Below are 18,888 nucleotides of genomic sequence, written 5' to 3' on the forward strand. Positions count from 1 at the left end.
ATTTTTTTTAAGCGTATAAAATTATCGCTTTAATCTTTTTATGGATCATAATATTTCGTTTTCGTAAATATAGTAATCTCAATATAACTTTTAAAATTATAGGAATCGAAATATTAAAAGTAGTTAGTTATAAAAGGTAATATGCAATTAATTCCTATGATTTTTTTAAAAGTTGATCATAGTTGATCATGATAAACAAGCGAGAATCAATGATCAAGATTGCTAGGCGTAGGGTAATCAATCACGAGATGAAGAGGGATGAAGGGGTGATGGAGGGTGGTGACTGATAGGGAGAAAATGATAATTTATGAAAAAAAAAATACTCTACGAATTATTTTTTAACTTGGGACACTCTACGGAAAAAAAAATAAATAAATTTTTTTTTTTTGAGAATTCACCCATAATTTAATCATTGTTTGATTTTTATTCAAAACATTATTGGATGCTTATAGTCTTTAAAAAATCTTATAATTAACAATAATATTATTAAGAGTACTACAGCAACCACATGGAAATGGTTAACAGTCGTAAGGGTAAATATGCTATTCATGAACATTTTTGAGGGTAGATATGAGCTGCCGAATAAAATACCGATGAATACAACAGTGCTCGGGCCCTAACTGGGACGATGTGCCTGATACACCCGTCACCATTTACCAACCCTCGGAGGTCTCTTCTGATTTGAGAGAGGTGTTCCCCAAGCATTCCAATCGGAGGGAGAAAGGCAGCGATGACGGCCTTCGTGACGTTGGAAGACTCCCCAATGTTCAGAAAGCAGGTGGTTTTTCTTGAATCCTTTCTGTTCCCCCAAATGATACCTCGCTTTCTGCTATGTTTTTTCTTGAATTCAGTTTGGGAGATCTTGATCTGGTTCATGGAGGTCTGTAGCCAATCTGAGATAGAAAGATCTGAGCTTGGGCCCAGGAGAGTGCGATCCGGTTCATTTTACAGATAAAATTATCCGTAATTTTGGAAATTTGATGTAGGTACTTGGGAGAACCCTTATAGACAATTTCCATCAAGGGTCATAACATTACGGCTGATTCCTATAAGGTTTGCTCTGCTGCTGTGAGACCCAATTGGAAGAGGGCATTGATTTAGGATCCGGAACCTTGGGTTAGCCTTGTGATGGAAAGAAAGTTGTGTTTGTATGTCGATATTTGCTTATAATCAACGATGGGGCCTCCTCATAATACATTGCAGGATACGTCTAACATGGACAATATACTGTGGACTGCTTGTGGTGCTAGAACATTCTAAAACTTGCAGAGATTTCGTTTTTGTATATCCAAGAAAGAAACTAGGAAGAAATTTTCTTCACAATGAAAAGACTCTTGCCTCTGAGGAATGAAAAGACCTAAGGTTTAGCTTATGGTAGGATTGCTCCTCTTTTGGCTGAGTACTTACAAAAACACTCTTCTTGCTTGCAGGGTCATGATTGCACACACTATGCCTACCTGGTGCACTAGCCCTTTTTTTGTAAATAATTTGTTAAAACTAAATTTTTTAATGCTATTCATATATAATACTAGTTTGTTTATATTGTTGTTTAAATAATTTTTATTTTATACTGTTTTAGTTTTTTCATTTTTAATTTTATTATGTTATTATACTTTTGGATATCTGTGTACTCAAATTATAATTTTTATGCTTATTTAATCATACTATATTTCATTAATATATTTCTTAGAAGTGTTTTGCTGATGTTGTTGAGTCCCTTTCAAGACCTTTGGCTTCTGTAGTGACCTTTATGAGGTTTTCAAGTCATTGTGTTGCTCTTGTTGTCTCAACTTCTGACACGAGAATATAAGAAGGGGGTTGGTGCATTTGTACACACGAAAACACCTTTTTGGCTTTCTTGAAATGTAGTTGAAATTGCATTAGTTTATTGATAGTAGTTCTGTCTTTCTTGTTGGAATTTTGTGATGATTTTGGAGTATACTATCTATGTAAACTGAAGATTTATTTCTTCTTGTTAATCTTAAGATTTATTCATTGGAGCAAACGACTGATGAATTAAAAGATCGATGTCACAAGTTTCACAAAGGATGTAAGAGATTTATGTGAGTATGCTCTGTGCATATAGTGAATTTATTAAAATTTTGATATAGTATTTTATATGTAATATCAGCTCTCTTTGCAGACACTGATCTTGCCAAATGAATTAATATTTATCTACAGGGTATCACTTGGTGAAGCCTATTATGGTGACCTTTCCTTTGCAGACTCATTGGAAGCATTTGGGGCTGGACAAGATGATCCTGTTAGTGTAGCCATAGGAGGTTGTTTAGCTATGCTTCATTCAAGATGTCTAGCTTTATGTTGACCTATGCATTGTGTTTCTTTGGTTATTAACTTCACAATGATTATCCTATATGTTTTACCTTGTTATGATTTGGCAGTTTGGCTATCTTATGTATTTAATGTTGTCCTAATCAATAAACGGAAAAAAAGTTATGATCAACAGTTGGCAAGCATACTCATAGGCTTTTTAGTTGTAGCAAGGCCATTGAATTTATGGAACTCGCTCAAAATTAAATATAAAAGCAAAATTAATATTAAGTTGCAACAACAACAAGCTGGTTTTTCAGTTACTTGGGATACATATAGATAACTATCAAGATATGTAATTAGGAAGAAATTAAGTCATTGACTGTTCTGGAAATTTAGGCTGCTAGAAGATAAGCCAAGATACCAAAAGTGGAATAAGGAAATCTGCTCCTCATGACGTTCTTAGCCAATGGAAAAGGAAAAGAAAGGGAAAATAATACAATGTAAACAACATTAACAACAAAAGCCCTTATAGAGAACAGAATGACAACATTACCTGATGACTAATTCTGCTAAATACTGCTTCTTTTACTTGATGTGATATTATATGCTTTGATTCTGAACTGTAGCTTGTGGTCCCTGTTATAATGTCATGTTCACTCACGCTAGTATGCCTTTTCTGGTAGGACCTGTAATGTCAAAATTCACTACTGCATTTAGGGAACTTGGGAGTTATAAAGAGCTTCTTCGCTCTCAGGTAATTGTCTTTGTACAGTTTTTCTTGTTTCTCATTCATCTATATGGCTCCAGCTTCAAACAACTACTTACAATAGCTTTGAAGGCTATTTTGTTCAACTTTAAAGTCGTAATACATTGGTAATCAGCAGAACTAATAAACATTCATTATTTTAAGATTTCTTGTCTTTAGTTAAATAACAGTTAATTCTTTCTATTAACTAATTTGGATTACCCCTGTTAACAGTGAAAAGACTCGATGTACCCTCAATTTATGTGGAGTTTGTTCCACGTCCCAAATTATACTGTCGAGTTATGACATCAGTTCTTTTCCAAGTTGATCAGTGAACGCATGGCCTTATTGTTGGCTTCTAAATTATGTTATATATTTTGGAATAATGGCTTTGAACCCTTACCATACTTCTTTTCAGAAAAAAACATCTCTTTTATTATTGCAGGCAGCTCAAGCACTGAGTTTTATCACCAGTTATATGCTACATTTGATTTTCTTTTTTGAAATAACTGTTTCATTGAGCTGGAAATTGTTTTGTATTTTCTTGTGCATGTTGTCAAAAGATTACTGTTAAAGGGCATACTACATCAATCATTCTTCTTTTTTGTTTTGGTTGCTTAAATATCAGTGTGATGATCGCTAAAAAAGAGTATTTTATGTTCAGTGCCTTCTATTGAGTGCATGCAGTTTGTTTGATTGACCTAACTCCTAAGTAAATGAAGGGAACTTTTGTGGATTGAACTTCCTAAGTTGTCTCCGATTGGACATGTTTGGCTGTATATCTGAATCATGAGATCCTTTTTTGTGAATATGCAGGCAATCCGAATAATTTTGTTTCTCTTGCAAACAGGTAGAACATATGCTGAGTAACCGTCTGATGCAATTCATGAATGTGGATCTGCAAAATGTAAAGGTAATTCTTCTTTGATTGTGATACGTGGCCAAATGGATTAAAAAATATGTATGCCTGCCCCCAACTTGTACTTCATGCAGTTGGGTTCTTGGCACCAAAAATTTGTAATAACATAATGTGCCAAGAACCAAAATATAATGGGAATAAGCCTAAGCACCATAAGCATAACAGGTCAGCATATGGGAATAAGCCTTGATTCATTTTTTTCCTAGACAACATTTTATGGTTTGCAAGAAATCTGTTTGTCATACATAGAAAGAGAACATTATGGTTTATAGAAAATCTGTTGCATCATATTAGACAGAAACACATAATTTTAACACACATTGACCAATGATCATATGGGCATAGGGACGGCATAGCTTTCATATTATTATTGTTTCAGAGGAAACACATTAATGAAAATATTAGACGTTCTCTGATGGCTAATCATGGAATGTAGGACTGTCGCAGGCGATTTGACAAAGCTACAGCAGGGTATGATCAGGTTTGTGTTCTCACCCATTCTTTCACTTGACCATGTTTTACTTGCTTATTCTTGAAACTTGTGTAACTTCTATATTAATTCCATGTCCTTGTTCTCATCATTTTCATTTAAGTACAAATTTGGTCTTTTAACTATAACCTTTAAGGATGTCATGTGGTTTGTGTTAGGCACGTGAGAAATTTATGTCATTAAAAAAGGGCACACGAGTAGACATAGTTGCTGAATTAGAAGAGGCAAGTTTCCTATACGAATGTGGTTCTGGATATATGACTCTAAGATGAAATTTACTGACACCTTTTTTTCCCTTCTTCTTGACAGAATTTGCAGAACTCAAAGTCAGCTTTTGAAAGATGTCGGTTTAATCTAGTATGTATTATAATTTTTTCTTTTCTCCTGATACTAATGTAAATCAGTTAGTTATTTCTTTTCCCAACTTGCTTATGTGGTTTTTTAAGAATCTCAGGTTAATGCTCTTGCAAATATTGAAGCAAAGAAAAAGTTTGAATTCCTAGAATCTATAAGTGCAGTAATGGATGCCAATATGAGATACTTTAAGCAGGTGGGTGGATATTCCCTGTTCGCATTCATCTTCTTTGTATTATCCATAGTTCGATTCAAGTTGAACATGATTTTTATCAGTTCTCTCGTCTCTTTCAGGGATATGAGTTACTGAGCCAGATGGAACCATTTATTCACCAGGTAGCATTCAGGTTTCATACATTCCTTGCATGTGGTTGCTTGACTCATTCTTTGTAACTTGAGCTTGTGGTTTGAGAGGCCAGGTTTTGACATACACTCAACAGTCAAAAGAAATGATTAATGTTGAGCAAGACAAACTTGAAAAGAGAATCCAGGAGTTCAGAACCCAAAGCGAACTTGCAAATTTAAGGTCCTCCAGCAATATGCAGGCCACAACAAGTGGTGATGGTATTAATGTAATTGGTCTCAATTCATACAAAAATATAGAAGCCTTGATGCAATCTACTGCTAATGGAGAGGTACTCATTTTTGGTGAATTGAGAGTTGGTTTTGTAATTTTTACGAAAGAAAAAAGTGATTTGTATATATCTATGGTAGGCAAGTAATGTCTCATTTGAATGAACATTAACCTAAAGCTTGGGTCTAGTATGTCCTGAATGACGTGAACAACACTCAAATGTCTAGTATGTCTTGAACAACACTTTAAGATTTTAAACAGATTTTCTTCTCATTTACTATTCTGTTTTAAATTATTTTTTTCGTGACACAGACCTTTGTGCCCATCAACTTGTAACTGGTGCCTTATGCATCCCCTTCAGGTTCAAATAATTAAGCAAGGTTATCTCCTTAAGCGATCTTCAAATTTGAGAGGAGATTGGAAGCGGAGATTTTTTGTACTTGATAGCCATGGGACTTTGTACTACTACAGAGATAAGTGGAGTAAACAGCCGGTATGACAATTTGTTTAATTTATGTTACCTAGTGCATCCTTTGTTAAATCTATGGAAAGCAGTAACCTGGGATGTTACTTCATCATGCTTTTTCAGTTATATTTCTATCACTTGCTCATTCTTTCAAGAGGTACCACATTACTTTACATATCCATCGTTTGTCATCCATCAAACATTTTTGGTTTTAGGAAGCCATATCAGGGTATCATAGAGCACAATCTATCTGATCTTGACTTGGTTCTTGAGGAATGTGGATAATGCATAGACTACTGGCCATGATCACTTAACATATCCCAGTTCCCAGAGTTGCTCAGTTGCTGTTCAATGGGACCACATCTGTATCTGACCATGATGCATAATTCTGCTTTAAACCCGAATCAAACTAACCAACTATAAGATTGGTGATTGGGCTTTCCAGAATCGACGTTTTGAAAAGTGTGCTCTTCTGTAGTAGGATGATCCATTGAAGATGCTCAGGAAGGCTCAGTAACCAGTTGTTTGACAATTCCCATCTCACGATTTCAACAGATTTCCATGTGACTATTCTTCCTTTGTGCTTGTGTTTCCATCTAAAGTGAGTAAGAGCTTGGTTCAAGTATCCTCTGATCAGCACTGGTAACATTCAACTGCCTTTAATTATTTTGCTTGTAACATTAGGACCAAGGCAACTTGAGCTGAAGCCAGTGAGTTCAGGCAATCCATTTCTTGGTCTTCTATTAGATGAGACACTCCATGAATCAAGTGGTATATAGTTAAGCTGCATTGGATTGCATAATAAGATGCTGTTATCATTAGAAATGTATCCAGAAGTAGCCTGGAAACTGAGGTCACTAAAGCAGTAGACCTTAAGTTTGCTTAATATGTATGACACACAGCTAGTATGTTCCTAATAATTCCTGTGGGCGTTTTATAACTCTGTCATGTGCATTGTCATTTTCTTGTGGGCTGTTTCTCAAAACAGGGTATCAACTGGTAAACATCATGCATCTTTTCATTTTCATTTTCATCCATCATTTTCTCTTTATCTTGGCTCTAGAAATAGAAAAATCATCAACATATCCAACATATAGAGTCCAGATGACACCTGAAGTACTTCCTTTCTAGTTGATTTTCTAAGCAAAGACCTAGGAAACTATCACTAGTACATCTGAAGTATTGTTTTTGGCAGATTTTGATTCTCACACCAAAGTACTTCATTTCAGGGTGGTGAGAACATTGGTTTTCACACTGTTGATCTTCGAACTTCAACCATTAAGATAGATGCAGAGCAGACAGATTTGAGGTTCTGCTTCAGAATAATATCTCCTGCAAAGACATTCACGTTGCAGGTACCCACAAATGTCCATCTGATGAAAATGAGCTGGAATGCTTTTTATCTGGAAAGAACATTATCTTGTTTTTTTTCCTGTGCTTATTAACTGCTTCTTACTTATGACAGGCTGAAAATGAAGTGGATAGAATGGACTGGGTTGAAAAAATTAGAGGAGTTATTACATCACTTCTAAATTCTACTTTATCTAATCAGGTGCTTCTAAAATTCTTTTTAAGTTTCATGAAATTGCCAGAATATTAGGTCAGACCAGCCTATAACAGGAGTTAGGTGTGTTCTATATATTGTTTTGAGATTTCCTTGTTATGATTTATTATTGTCTCCTGGTAATAAAATGATACTTGAATAACCTTTTATGAAAAAGTGATGTGTATAAATTTATGGGTCATGAACATTTGCTTATTGAGCCAATTTAAGAAATTGCATCTCTTATGGAATAAACTTATTAATTTTCTTGGGATCTTTACATGATAGCTTTCATCTGGCGGCTTGGACATGGATGGTCACAGCTTTGCTGATGCAAATGGTGTTGATGCTCATTTGTTAGAGGAGAGCACAAATACAAAAGGATATGATAATATTTCGAAGATTCTCAGGAGTATACCTGGGAATGATGCTTGTGCTGAATGTGGTGCTCCTGATCCTGATTGGGCATCTCTAAATCTGGGAATTCTTGTGTGCATAGAGTGCTCTGGAGTTCACAGAAATCTTGGTGTTCACATTTCGAAGGTGTAGAACCCTAAACTTGTTTGATGTCCTTAAAACTTTACATCTCAGTTTCAGTTAACTCATATAAGTTAAGTTGTTGAAGTCCAGAAATTACTGTTGCTTGAGGTAGTAGATTCTTTCTGGAGAAAGATCTTTTAATTTCCTAGTACTATACTACTATTTTCCCGCCAATAACAAATCACTAGTAGTATGCTTATTGAAAGCAAAAAGAACTTTTAATTACCTTAGATTCAATAGTATTTACTGTTACTCTTGTACATCAGCTAGAAAATAACTGTAGAGATTCTGGATGGTTGGCTTTATCATACCAACTGTAGTGCTTACATATGTTTTGTAGCTTTTAGTGGATTTTGCCTCAGCAGACGGTAACATTAAAAGTTCAGGATTTAGGAGTAATGACCGAGATACTATAACAAAAATATTTCTGAGGTAAAATCTGCCTTATTTTTCAACAGTATGTTCTGATTTAGTGTCTGAAGAACTGAGTGAAGCTTTGATATTATTGATGTGTTAGTTGATAGAATGCTCATGTAACTATTACAAGTCACATAATATTTATATTGCATGTAGGTGAGATCACTGACATTAGATGTTAAGGTGTGGGAGCCAGCTGTTGTGGATTTATTTTGTGCTCTTGGAAATGCTTATTGTAATTCTGTGTGGGAGGAATTGCTTCTCTTTCAGGATCAAAGGTAAGAAATGATGCCATTATTGAAATATGATGAACATAACTCTGATACTTAAGAGGCTTACGCTTGTGCTTGTCCAGTTCAATTTTGTTACTCCAAACTTTAATTGATTATGACATAAATTTCAGATGATTGTCTGATTTGTGCATTTTTTTAGAGCAAATCTTCATATTTCGAATTAGGATGCAGATTCTTTAACAAAGAGAGATTGAAATTAAGGAACAACTTGTATCAGTGAGTTTTGACTTGCAGATTTAAAACTTGTCCATCTCCCTTGGCAATAATTTAATTTAGTGAATATTCCATCATCATTGTTTTCCAACTCGAGAGATGGTTTACTTTTTCCAGTTTTGACTTCATCCAACAAAAATATTGTTAGATACAAGCCTTACCATCCTCATCTATCTCCCCTCTTAAAAGAGATGTACTGGTGCCAGACCTAATAATCGCATCTGTTATTTGTCCTGAGACAAAGCTACTAAAATTGGAATCTGTAATTCTTTGAAAAACATTTGTCTAATTATTTCAATTTTCTCATTATCTGATTTCCTAAATTATTTAAGTAAAAAAGCAATTTTCATTCAGTACTCTTTGATGGTGCTACATGCGGTGTAGCTTGTCTTACATCAAATACCTTCTGGAAATTTTCATGCAGGATTGATGTACCAAATGTTGATGGGCCATCTGTCAAAAAGCCCACTCCCAAAGATGCTATTTCAAGAAAGGAAAAATATATACATTCCAAGGTACCTTAATGGTTGTAATGCTTAGTAGGGCTGGACGGGTTACCTGTTCTAGATATCTACTTTGGTTTAGCACATGCTGTAAATTATACATACTGAATCATAGCTTCTTCTTTCATCAAGAACAGATGTTTCTTTCTCACAATGACTTTTTTTTTGGGAAATAATCCTGGTTTCAAATTACCACCAGACAGAAGGACCATATCGTTAAAAAATTTAATCATGAAAGAATGAGCTGGTAGATCCTGAGAAATATATATCATTCTGACTAGAAATGGAGAATCTGCTATCAGTTATGGAATTCAAACCTTTTCCAGTTGAATATTAATATATTATCTTCATATTTTAGTTTTGATATGATCCACATTTCAGTTTGAATTACTAAGTGCATTTGAAGAAATGATGCAGGCATAACTGTTGGTGAGTTGGCGTAAATGTTTTAGTAATAAGGATACGTGGTAAGTAATGCCAGTTTGATAAATTAAGTGATTGTACAGTTTGGAAGAGAAAGAAAAAAATCCTAAATTCTCTTTTTGTAAGAGATGATGGATAAATTCTTGATTTATTTGTCTTTCCTGTTAAGTGATGAACTTTGTTTGATGAAAAAAAAAATTAGCGTTGGAATTGAGTTTATATTACAAGTGAATGTGTAATACCTTCTTGATGTTGCGAATGATACAAATATTTTTAAGTTTTACAGGAAGTGTTGATAACAAAAAGGCACTAGGATTGCATTGTTTAATACCCTCAGCAAGCATAATTAGTCACTAGGATGATCATAATTGACAGTTCCCTTGTGAATCTACCCAGATTCTTGGACACTAGAATATTTGTTGTAATGGGTAGTAAAGGTCATTTAAGTTAACATTAGAAAATGTTAAGATTACGTGGTCTGTGTAGATACTAATTAAAATGTATTTTCAGTTGTTAAAAGTACTTTTTCTTAACATTTAAAATGCTGTTCTGAACGAGATGAAGAATATGCGGGTTAGTAATACTGAAATCATAGGAAGATTCAGTTTTTAGCAGCAAAAGCAATTTCTTGAGACAAAAAGCTTTAAAGCAAATATGGTATAGACAAACATTATAGATATTTCCTTTTAGCGTGCAACTTCATATTTTCTAGCTTATGGATGATGAGATGGTATTATCTCAGCCATTTTAATTATACCTATGCATCCTCATATTTATTGAACCTCCTCATTATCTACCTATTTCATGTCTTGCAGTATGTGGGCAAATCTCTAATAGTCAGAGAAACAAGCCAGTCTGAACTTCCTCTCATTACAGTTCGCATTTGGGAAGCAATCAAAACTAATAATGTTCAAATAGCATATCGTCTCTTTGTGGCATCAGATGCCTTTCCTAACACCATATATGATGAGGTGAATAGTGAGCTTTATCACATATCAGATACACCCGTGAACAGAAATAATGGTTCCACAGAGAGGAAACAATTTGATCCTGCATTATGTCAGAAAATCAAGGATTCTGGTGAACCAGAGAGCTGTTTGGATGGTTGTTCCCTATTGCATATAGCATGTCATGTTGGTGATCCCGTCATGTTGGAGCTCCTGCTACAGTTTGGTGCTGACATTAATTTCCAGGATTTTCATGGGAGAACCCCTCTCCATCATTGTATTTGCACAAAGAATAATTCTCTTGCTAAATATTTGATAAGAAGGTAAGAATATGGACGTTCTCTAATCATATGGAGTTTTATTTACAAGTATAACTCTCTATATAAACTTTGCCAAATTCTTGGTGTTTATTTTCTTCAAGTTAAATAAATCATGTTTGTTTTTTTGTTCCTCAGCTAACTCACATATTCAACAAATAATCTATGATCTGCAGAATATCTATGCTCAGCATTTTTCATCACATTTTAAAAGTTTTGTTCTTGAATTCCCCTGCTCATAGTCAAATTGCCTCCTAGTGCCTCTTTCGAGTTTGTTGACAATATTACTAAGGACCAGCTAAATTTTTTTAGAAGCAAACATATAAATGATGCAGAAAACTCTCGTATAACTAATTTCTATCTAATCAATTGTCTTGATGATTTACACTTGATGATGATTTTTTGGATTAAAATATGCTAGGTTCAAATAGCCCATGCATTGTGAGTGCCATTCCATGGTTAGGGGCCTGTATTCCGAGCAAACTGACCAGTCTCATTATGGTGTATATCCATCTACATACTTGGTTACTTGTGTAATAGACTTACAATGTATGTTCAAACAGAAAATGTGATGCATCTCATAGATACAGAGAATCATTAATAGGCCAGAAAATGTACTGAACTTGAGTTTGAACTGAACGTTGCAAATATTTCTGTACTTGTGAAAGAGAATTCTTTGTTGTCAAGAGTGGTCTGCTTGGTATTCTTCTTCAACTCGGAGATTAAACTTTGAGGTGGCAGTAATATGCTTATCCTTTATCAATGAGTTATCTTCTTATGTTGCTTCAGTTTATATCTCTTATTTTCTGAAGATTTTCCGTGCTCTGGACATCGGATCTCTTAATGCATAAAAAATAAAAGCAATTTTCATTTGCCTGGAAGGTTAAATACTCACTTCCCAAATTGTTCCACAGCCTGACCTTCATCTCAGATTGCAACTATACTTGATTCTGCTATCTAAATATCTTTCCAAGACTCAAAATAATTTGTTGATTCTCAGGGGTGCAAGCACATCTGCTAAAGATGGTGGTGGCTTCACTGCTTTAGAAAGAGCGATGGAGCTTGGAGCAATTACCGATGAAGAACTTTTTATATTGCTTGCTGGTCGCTAGTGATGCAAGCAGCTGTTGTCCCTAGAGTTGATCTTGGTATGTTTACTTTCACTCTTCATCTACTTGTAAACAAACATTGCTTATCTACTAAACATATCAGGTTACTAAGAAATAAGAACAGGAAATAACCTCAAGAATGAAGTGGGGGAGACTTTTTAAATTTCTGCATATATTGTGTCACGTGCAACAACATTTTGGTACCTATCAATAGTTTGGTTGCTTTATGATATATTAAAACAACTTTCATCTTGAAACAGCTACTGACGGAGAAAAAAAAAAAAAAATCTTGTGCTATCAAATTGCTATCATCAAATGAGCAGAATCCTCTGTGTGATCCTGCAGCTTATAGCTCCGACATTTGCCTATAGGTGAAGCAATAAATATAGATTTCTTGATGTCCAGGAAGCAGTAATTTAATCAAGAAATCTATTGGCAAAGCTGTTACTTGCACGACATGTTGAAAAGCTTTTGTTCAACTTATAGTGCATATAATTCATGATATTATGGCAATTTTCTGTTAATAGTTGATCTATGCTCTTTTAATTAATCTGTGGTTGGTACCTACTCCTGTAGTCAATGCAGAAACATATTCCTTTACCAGCATTTTGGAGCTGCCAGATGGTATACTTGTTGGTCGTTATCCGATTGTATGTTCGAGGATGGAGCACAGCACCTCAGCGAGAGAGGCTGTGGTACGCCAATAGCCGGTCCTCGGTTCTCCAAAATGTACTTGAATTCATGCAGCAAAATAGGACTCTGATAAGAAGTGAATCCTATGTCTTGGGTGATTGAAGTTTGCAATTCCCTGTCGATGTATTATGTCTTCTGTTTCATATTTATTGGAGAAAGGAACTGTTCTAAGATTCTATTTCATGTGGTCAAACGCCATGTACGATCGGATGGTAAACGATGCTATGAACAACAATATCATTCTTCACATTTTTCCTTCTTTAAGTGTTTTAATCCTTCGGTTTCTGCAAACCATATGATTATTCAGGAAAATTGCGGAAAACAAATGCACAGAAATAGAATCATGTTATGTGATTGATAGTCATCAACAGGCGGTCCTCTTTGCAACAATCATCATTATTTAGATGCCATGTACCCAATTATTATTTCTTGGCAGTCCAAGTTCCCTTATTATTTAATTAGCAGTACATTAAAGAAGTGACATCAAGCGAAGGAAGTTTCCTTCCTATCGCAGCCAATTCATATATCAAAGAAGCAAATTCTCGACAATTCCAAAGCATAAACACAACAATCTACCTCCTATCTCTCTTATTACAGGACAATACACAGCTTCCAAAGCAAGTCCAAGGAACATTACGTACCAGCAACCATTACGTGAGTCTCGAGGCAATGTATGAACTACACGAATCAATTCTTGCATCCGACTAAACCCTAATTCCCCTCGTACCCTTCTTTGGCCGGGGCAGGTTCGGCCGATGGGATCTTGACGTATCCCGCCTTCTTGGGGCTCTCCACGTCGTAATCCCCCCCCTCTCCGTCGGATCCGTAGACCTCGTTGCGGTTGGCGACGAGGGACCAGACGAGGTACATGGTGGCGGCGGTGAGGGCGCCGCAGCCGACGCCGAATAGAAGGCCGACGACGACGACGAGGATGTCCTTGGCGCGCTCGTGGAGCGAACTGAACCCGAGGGCGGCGGGTTCCGCGACCTCGCGGCGGGGCAAGCCGGGCCGTCGGATGAGCAACGGGCGGCGGTCGTCGAAGGCGTTGGCGGAGGCGGAGGAGGAGGAGGAGAACGGGGTGATGATGCGGTAGATGGAGACGAATCGGTAGGCGCGGTGTGGAACGGCCGCGGTGGCAGAGGAGGAGGAGGAGAAGGTGTAGGTGATGGAGAGGGTGTTGCAAGGGTGGAAGGGGCCGCCGGGACGGGCGTAGGAGGAGGCGCAGAGGAGGGCAAGGATGACGCCAAGGAAGAGAGCGGCGACGGAGGAGGAGGCCATCGCGAGGGCAGAGGAATCCTGAACGACCGAAAGAGGAGAGACCACGACAACTCCATTATTTATCCGAAACTTTCATCTCCGGCCCCAACGCCTTACCCGTAGACACACCTTCATATCTATCGGAAGAAGTGATGCTTTTACAGATGGAGCCCGTTATCTTCTCTAATAACAAGCCAGATACGTCGTCGTGTAACAGTAAATGGGTAAGGATAATAAATGCCCTATAAATACTTGCTTTCACTTGTTTGGTTTCTTTCGTCTTGTGGCGGCATTCTGACGGCAAGGTAGGTCCGACCGGACCGGGCCGAACCTTCACTCGATTTGGATTATGGGCCGTTTTAGGTTAGACAAATTTGGCCCATAGGCCGGCCCAGTTATATTGAGGAGTGTAATAGATAATGACATACATAAGGATACACAATCTCGATCTTTAGAACAATGATAATACCCTTTTGAATTATCTTATTTTAGAATCCACTTTGATTAATATATATATATTTTTTTGGGTATTTTAGAAATATTTAATATTTTAAGTAATTGTTCTAACAACATCTTCATATTTAATATTGGAAAGAAAAAGGAAAGAGCAGAGGATCATGGAACAGAGTGCATGCTTCTTCTCCCCTCCTCTCGATTCATATTTGAAACTGTGTCCCGATGATATCTGATACTATACTGTGGAAGCGTGTGTTCTGGTGAAGATGCCTTGGCCAGGAGCCAGGAGGCTGAGGGGGTCGAACAGGCTTTTGCGGGCCGCGAACCGGTTCCACCGCCGCCCGAAGTGATCAGGCCAATGGAGCGGGGACGGGTGGCGTGGGAGGTACTGCTTTGCGCCGATTCGCGGGGCGGAGGCCGCCTCTACTATGCGGCGGTTGCGGCGGAGGATGTCGTCGAGGCACCGGGCGGGGCAACTGGCTGGAGTGGCGGACCGCAGCACCCCCACAATGTACACCACCTGCTCGGCCGGCGCATCGGGCAGCACAGCTGATGTGTTGGCGTCCCACCTAAACTTAGCACAGCGGTGTCAGTTCGAATCAAAGCTTCAGGCATCAGAAAAGGAGTTCTTTCCTTACTTGTCTCTTAAAAGTGGGTAGACGAGGATAGGGCCCTCGAATTCTTCCGGTGAGATGTTCTCCAGCAACAGGTCTTTGAAGTCCTTGATCCCAGACCTGGGCACAAACATATTGAGCCAAGGGTGGGGAACTTCCCAGAGTCCTCTACTCCTCAGGCTCATCTCCTCTATCCTCACCCTGTTGAGGAAATCGAAGTAGGACACCTCCACACTGTACATGAGGGATGGGATGTGGCTCATCTGCTTCGTTATCTTCTCCACAACCTGAAACAGGAATACCACCGGTAAGAGCTCATATAATCTTGCTTTGGATTATTACGGCAGTGGGTTTATCGGGGCTCCACTGACTTGTTCTGCGTTGGTGCCTTTCGCTTGGAAGTCATGGACAGCAAACTCGATGCAGTAGTAGACCTTATGGAACTCGGGCACGAAGCCCAGGTGAGCCGGGAAGGCAATGGAGGTGCCAAGGAGGGACAGCTGGTTTGGAACTATGAACCCCTCGAGATAGTCCACCAAGTCCGGCATGGAGAGCAGCAACTCTTGGTCTCTGGTGAAGGTGTCGAAGTCATCGTAAAAGGCTCTGGCCCATCTCACCTGGTCGTGACAGAAGAAGCCATATTCCAAAAGCAGAATCAGTACCTTGGTTGATGACATGCAAAAGGGAACACTGACAACTTCTCTAAATTACTTTCTGTGGAGCATCTTGGAGAAGGATCCTTGCTCTTGTTATGATGCCAAACTGGCCTAACCCGCCAAGAACTGCATAGAAAAGCTCCGAGTTTTTGGTGGGTGAGCATGTCATCAGTTCTCCCTTGCCTGTTAGAATCCAAGCGTGTCAGTCAACCACATCAGAAGAAGAGAAGAAAAAGAGAACCGTTGCTTTCTTCGATCCGAATTACCTGTTACCACATCTAGTTGAAGGACATTGCTGATCTGAGGTCCATATTTGAAGGTTTGGCCACTGACACCACCATGGGAGAGAGTCCCACCAATGCTGAGATAAAGGTAATCGGTCCAAGACCTTGGAGCCAGCCCAACCTTCAAGCTCTCCTCTAAAAGCTCGATCCAGAGAGCACCACCACTGATATCGGCATGAGAGAAGCCGGCTTCATCATCTCCCTTTTTGTGGATGTATATGTCAGAGGGGATAGAATCCATCTCGATGACGATTCCATCAAGAGCTTGGGCTTGGCCATGGATGGAGTGTCCAGCTCCTCTCGCTGCAACTGTGACTTCGCCGAAGGAGGAAGCAGAGAGGAAGGTGAGGAGGAGTGAGATGTCCTTGGGGGATCGGGGCTTCAGGACTGCAGAGGGAGAGTTGAAGACGAGTCTCCCGAAGTCCAAGGATGCTGCTGTGTTTCTGGTGTGGAGGAAGTCTGAGGAGCCAAAGTCCATGGGACTCTGGATGAACTTGCATGGAGAACAGAGAGCCAGAACGAGGATAAGGATATTGACCTTGGTGCAGAACAGAGCCAACTCCATGGAGAGGAAGAACTAATCAACTGAAATGATGACTTCTATATTCTCATTGGGTCAAGGAAGCAACAAGCGGAGAAGAAGAGACTCAATATACTTCACCAAGCTGGGTTGGCAGTTGGAATAGCAATAAGAAAACATCCATCAGAGCAGAACATCTCATCAGCCTTTCTTCTTCATAGGCATTCTACTGGAGGTTCTTATGAAGATAGCTCTCACAAGAAAGAAGGCGCAACCTTGAACTGGGAACTATGGTAGAGGATAGTTTGTATATATCTAGACAGAAATGACCTGGATAACTGGAGAGAAGTGAGAAAAAGAAGTGGCACAAAATTAAGGTTATTAAGTAGGGAACGAGATGCAATCAGGTGGCTGTGAGGTATGATTAAAGGAGAACACTAAATTCTGTGCCTCCTACAAACAATGAGAATAGGGAATTAAAAGAGGTCCACAGTAAAACATGGATCAGGAGAAGGAAGACAAGAAGCAAACAGCTTTGTCAGTGAAAGAGATATGAGGATAGATCTTACGACACTCTTTCTGTTGGGGGCATTTGCATTTATATGACTGCTGTGGGGGAAGATAGTTCAGAATCCAATGGGGCCACAAATCCAGCAAGAGAAGGATACATGTGAGACTCTTCACCTCATATTTCCTAACCTCAACACCCTTTTTTTTGGGTTCTTTTTCCCCCTCTTGGCATCCTCCTCTCCTTATCCTGCAATAATAATGAAGAGCCCCTCCCCCCCCCCTCAAGTCATTCTTTCCCTTGATCTCATCCACCTGCACTGTTTGAGTGTGCTGGCTGCCTCTAATAACCAATGTGTGGGTGCAGTGCTGTCACCACTGTGAGTGATGATGAGACTTGAAAGTGCACCATTGAGAGTCTCTGATTCCTTCTGTTACTGTTGACCGAGATCACTTAAGAGTGACATGGATAACCAAATCTTTTGCAGTGTACTGTACTGAGTAGGACTGTGGCAGGGTCCCCAGCCCTAGTGACGATGATTGGCCACCACCCACCCTAGAGGATGTCCACGGTTTGTGTGGTAGGAATCTGAGAGCTTTTTACAGTTGGAAAGTGCCAACCTTCTTCTTCTTCTTCTTCTTTGATTGCATGCAGTGGTTTCATATTCCGGTGCTGTTACCATCATTTCTATGCTCAAAATTTGGTAGATCCTCCTGTCATACTGTTTTACTTCAGCTGTTTAAAATGATGATTCTGTATTTGGCTCTTCAATTTCAGAAACAATTCTTGGAGTGGAAGGTGTGGTAGCTAACCATGCTTGCAGGAATTATATTTGATTGTGTCTCTCTCAAGAAAAGATTTAGGATCTTGCAACAAGTGTTTTTTAGTGTTTGAAGAATATAAAAGCAATGCATAAAACAGTAATGACAACTACAGACTTGCTGCATAGCACCTCAGCAAGCATTCTTTAGGCTTACAAGAAAACCATATCTTGCCAATAGGTTCACCTAAACCTTGGATAAACCTCATATTTTGTATGCTTAAAATCTTGAGTCAATCTTCTTTCAACAGAACCATCATCCAATTTTATTGTAGTGGCTTGGTGGAATGAATATAGAAGAAAATGGAGAAAGTCTATTGAAACCTATTTTGCTTAGACATTTTCATTGAGAATTAATTTGGAAATCAAATGATTAGCCCACAGTATTTTTTTTTTCCCTCAAACAAAATAGAAGTAATTAATCAAAACACTATGGAAAACAAAAACATTTTGGGAAACAAGTCCAGAGACAGAGAAATTAAGCTTATATCAGAGGTAGCGAAAACACCAATTTCTTTCTTCCAAAACCAACTTCCATAGACTAATGGCACTCTTCCCTTTCTCGAGAAGAGATGATGAACATCTCATCTTGATATGATCTGTTCATAAAGAGCAGTCGATGTCTTCCACAACTTCTCTTCTATCAATTTTACTGAACCTTTTTGTGTTGGGCCACTGAATACATCGAATTCTGAATCTTAATGAAGGTGGTGGTCCTCTGTACTCACTGCTTCGACCAGCAAAACATCTCCATGTTCTTGTTAACTATGTGATGCTGTTCCCAGGGACACCTCCTTGATTTTGTTTTAACTTCAGAAAGAAGAAACAGATCTTGATTTCCTTTTTCTTCTTCCAATAATTTAATCCTGATCAAAATTTTGCTTTTCCTTTCACAATAGACCCAACCCTCCTTTTGATGTATGGATTTGCCATTTCATAAGATCATAGCATCA

At 38.3% G+C, this 18,888-nt stretch overlaps 3 protein-coding genes across 3 annotated transcripts; 1 reads left to right on the plus strand and 2 right to left on the minus strand.

Annotated features, from left to right (window-relative positions):
- The first annotated feature begins 620 nt into the window (after positions 1-620).
- Positions 621-13,079, plus strand: LOC135653289 (ADP-ribosylation factor GTPase-activating protein AGD4-like). Its single transcript, XM_065175114.1, has 20 exons — positions 621-778; positions 1,987-2,063; positions 2,182-2,282; positions 2,958-3,028; positions 3,870-3,932; positions 4,375-4,419; positions 4,587-4,652; positions 4,738-4,785; positions 4,883-4,978; positions 5,077-5,118; positions 5,202-5,417; positions 5,718-5,849; positions 7,052-7,177; positions 7,288-7,374; positions 7,654-7,908; positions 8,479-8,600; positions 9,253-9,343; positions 10,570-11,024; positions 12,019-12,166; positions 12,704-13,079. Exons 1-19 carry the CDS (start codon positions 731-733, stop codon positions 12,128-12,130), a joined length of 2,253 nt encoding a protein of 750 aa, XP_065031186.1. The 5' UTR covers positions 621-730; the 3' UTR covers positions 12,131-12,166; positions 12,704-13,079.
- Positions 13,080-13,298: 219 nt separating this feature from the next.
- Positions 13,299-14,189, minus strand: LOC103990551 (uncharacterized). The gene has a single exon (XM_009409773.3). It carries the CDS (start codon positions 14,096-14,098, stop codon positions 13,532-13,534), a length of 567 nt encoding a protein of 188 aa, XP_009408048.2. The 5' UTR covers positions 14,099-14,189; the 3' UTR covers positions 13,299-13,531.
- Positions 14,190-14,489: 300 nt separating this feature from the next.
- On the minus strand, positions 14,490-17,353 carry LOC135653295 (cytokinin dehydrogenase 3-like). The gene is made up of 5 exons (XM_065175125.1): positions 16,070-17,353; positions 15,859-15,986; positions 15,519-15,764; positions 15,172-15,434; positions 14,490-15,102 (listed from the first exon to the last, which is right to left on the minus strand). Exons 1-5 carry the CDS (start codon positions 16,650-16,652, stop codon positions 14,769-14,771), a joined length of 1,554 nt encoding a protein of 517 aa, XP_065031197.1. The 5' UTR covers positions 16,653-17,353; the 3' UTR covers positions 14,490-14,768.
- Between the last annotated feature and the right edge of the window lie 1,535 nt (positions 17,354-18,888).

Source organism: Musa acuminata, chromosome BXJ1-4, assembly GCF_036884655.1.
Source record: "Musa acuminata AAA Group cultivar baxijiao chromosome BXJ1-4, Cavendish_Baxijiao_AAA, whole genome shotgun sequence".
In the NCBI taxonomy this organism is placed as follows: Eukaryota; Viridiplantae; Streptophyta; class Magnoliopsida; order Zingiberales; family Musaceae; genus Musa; species Musa acuminata.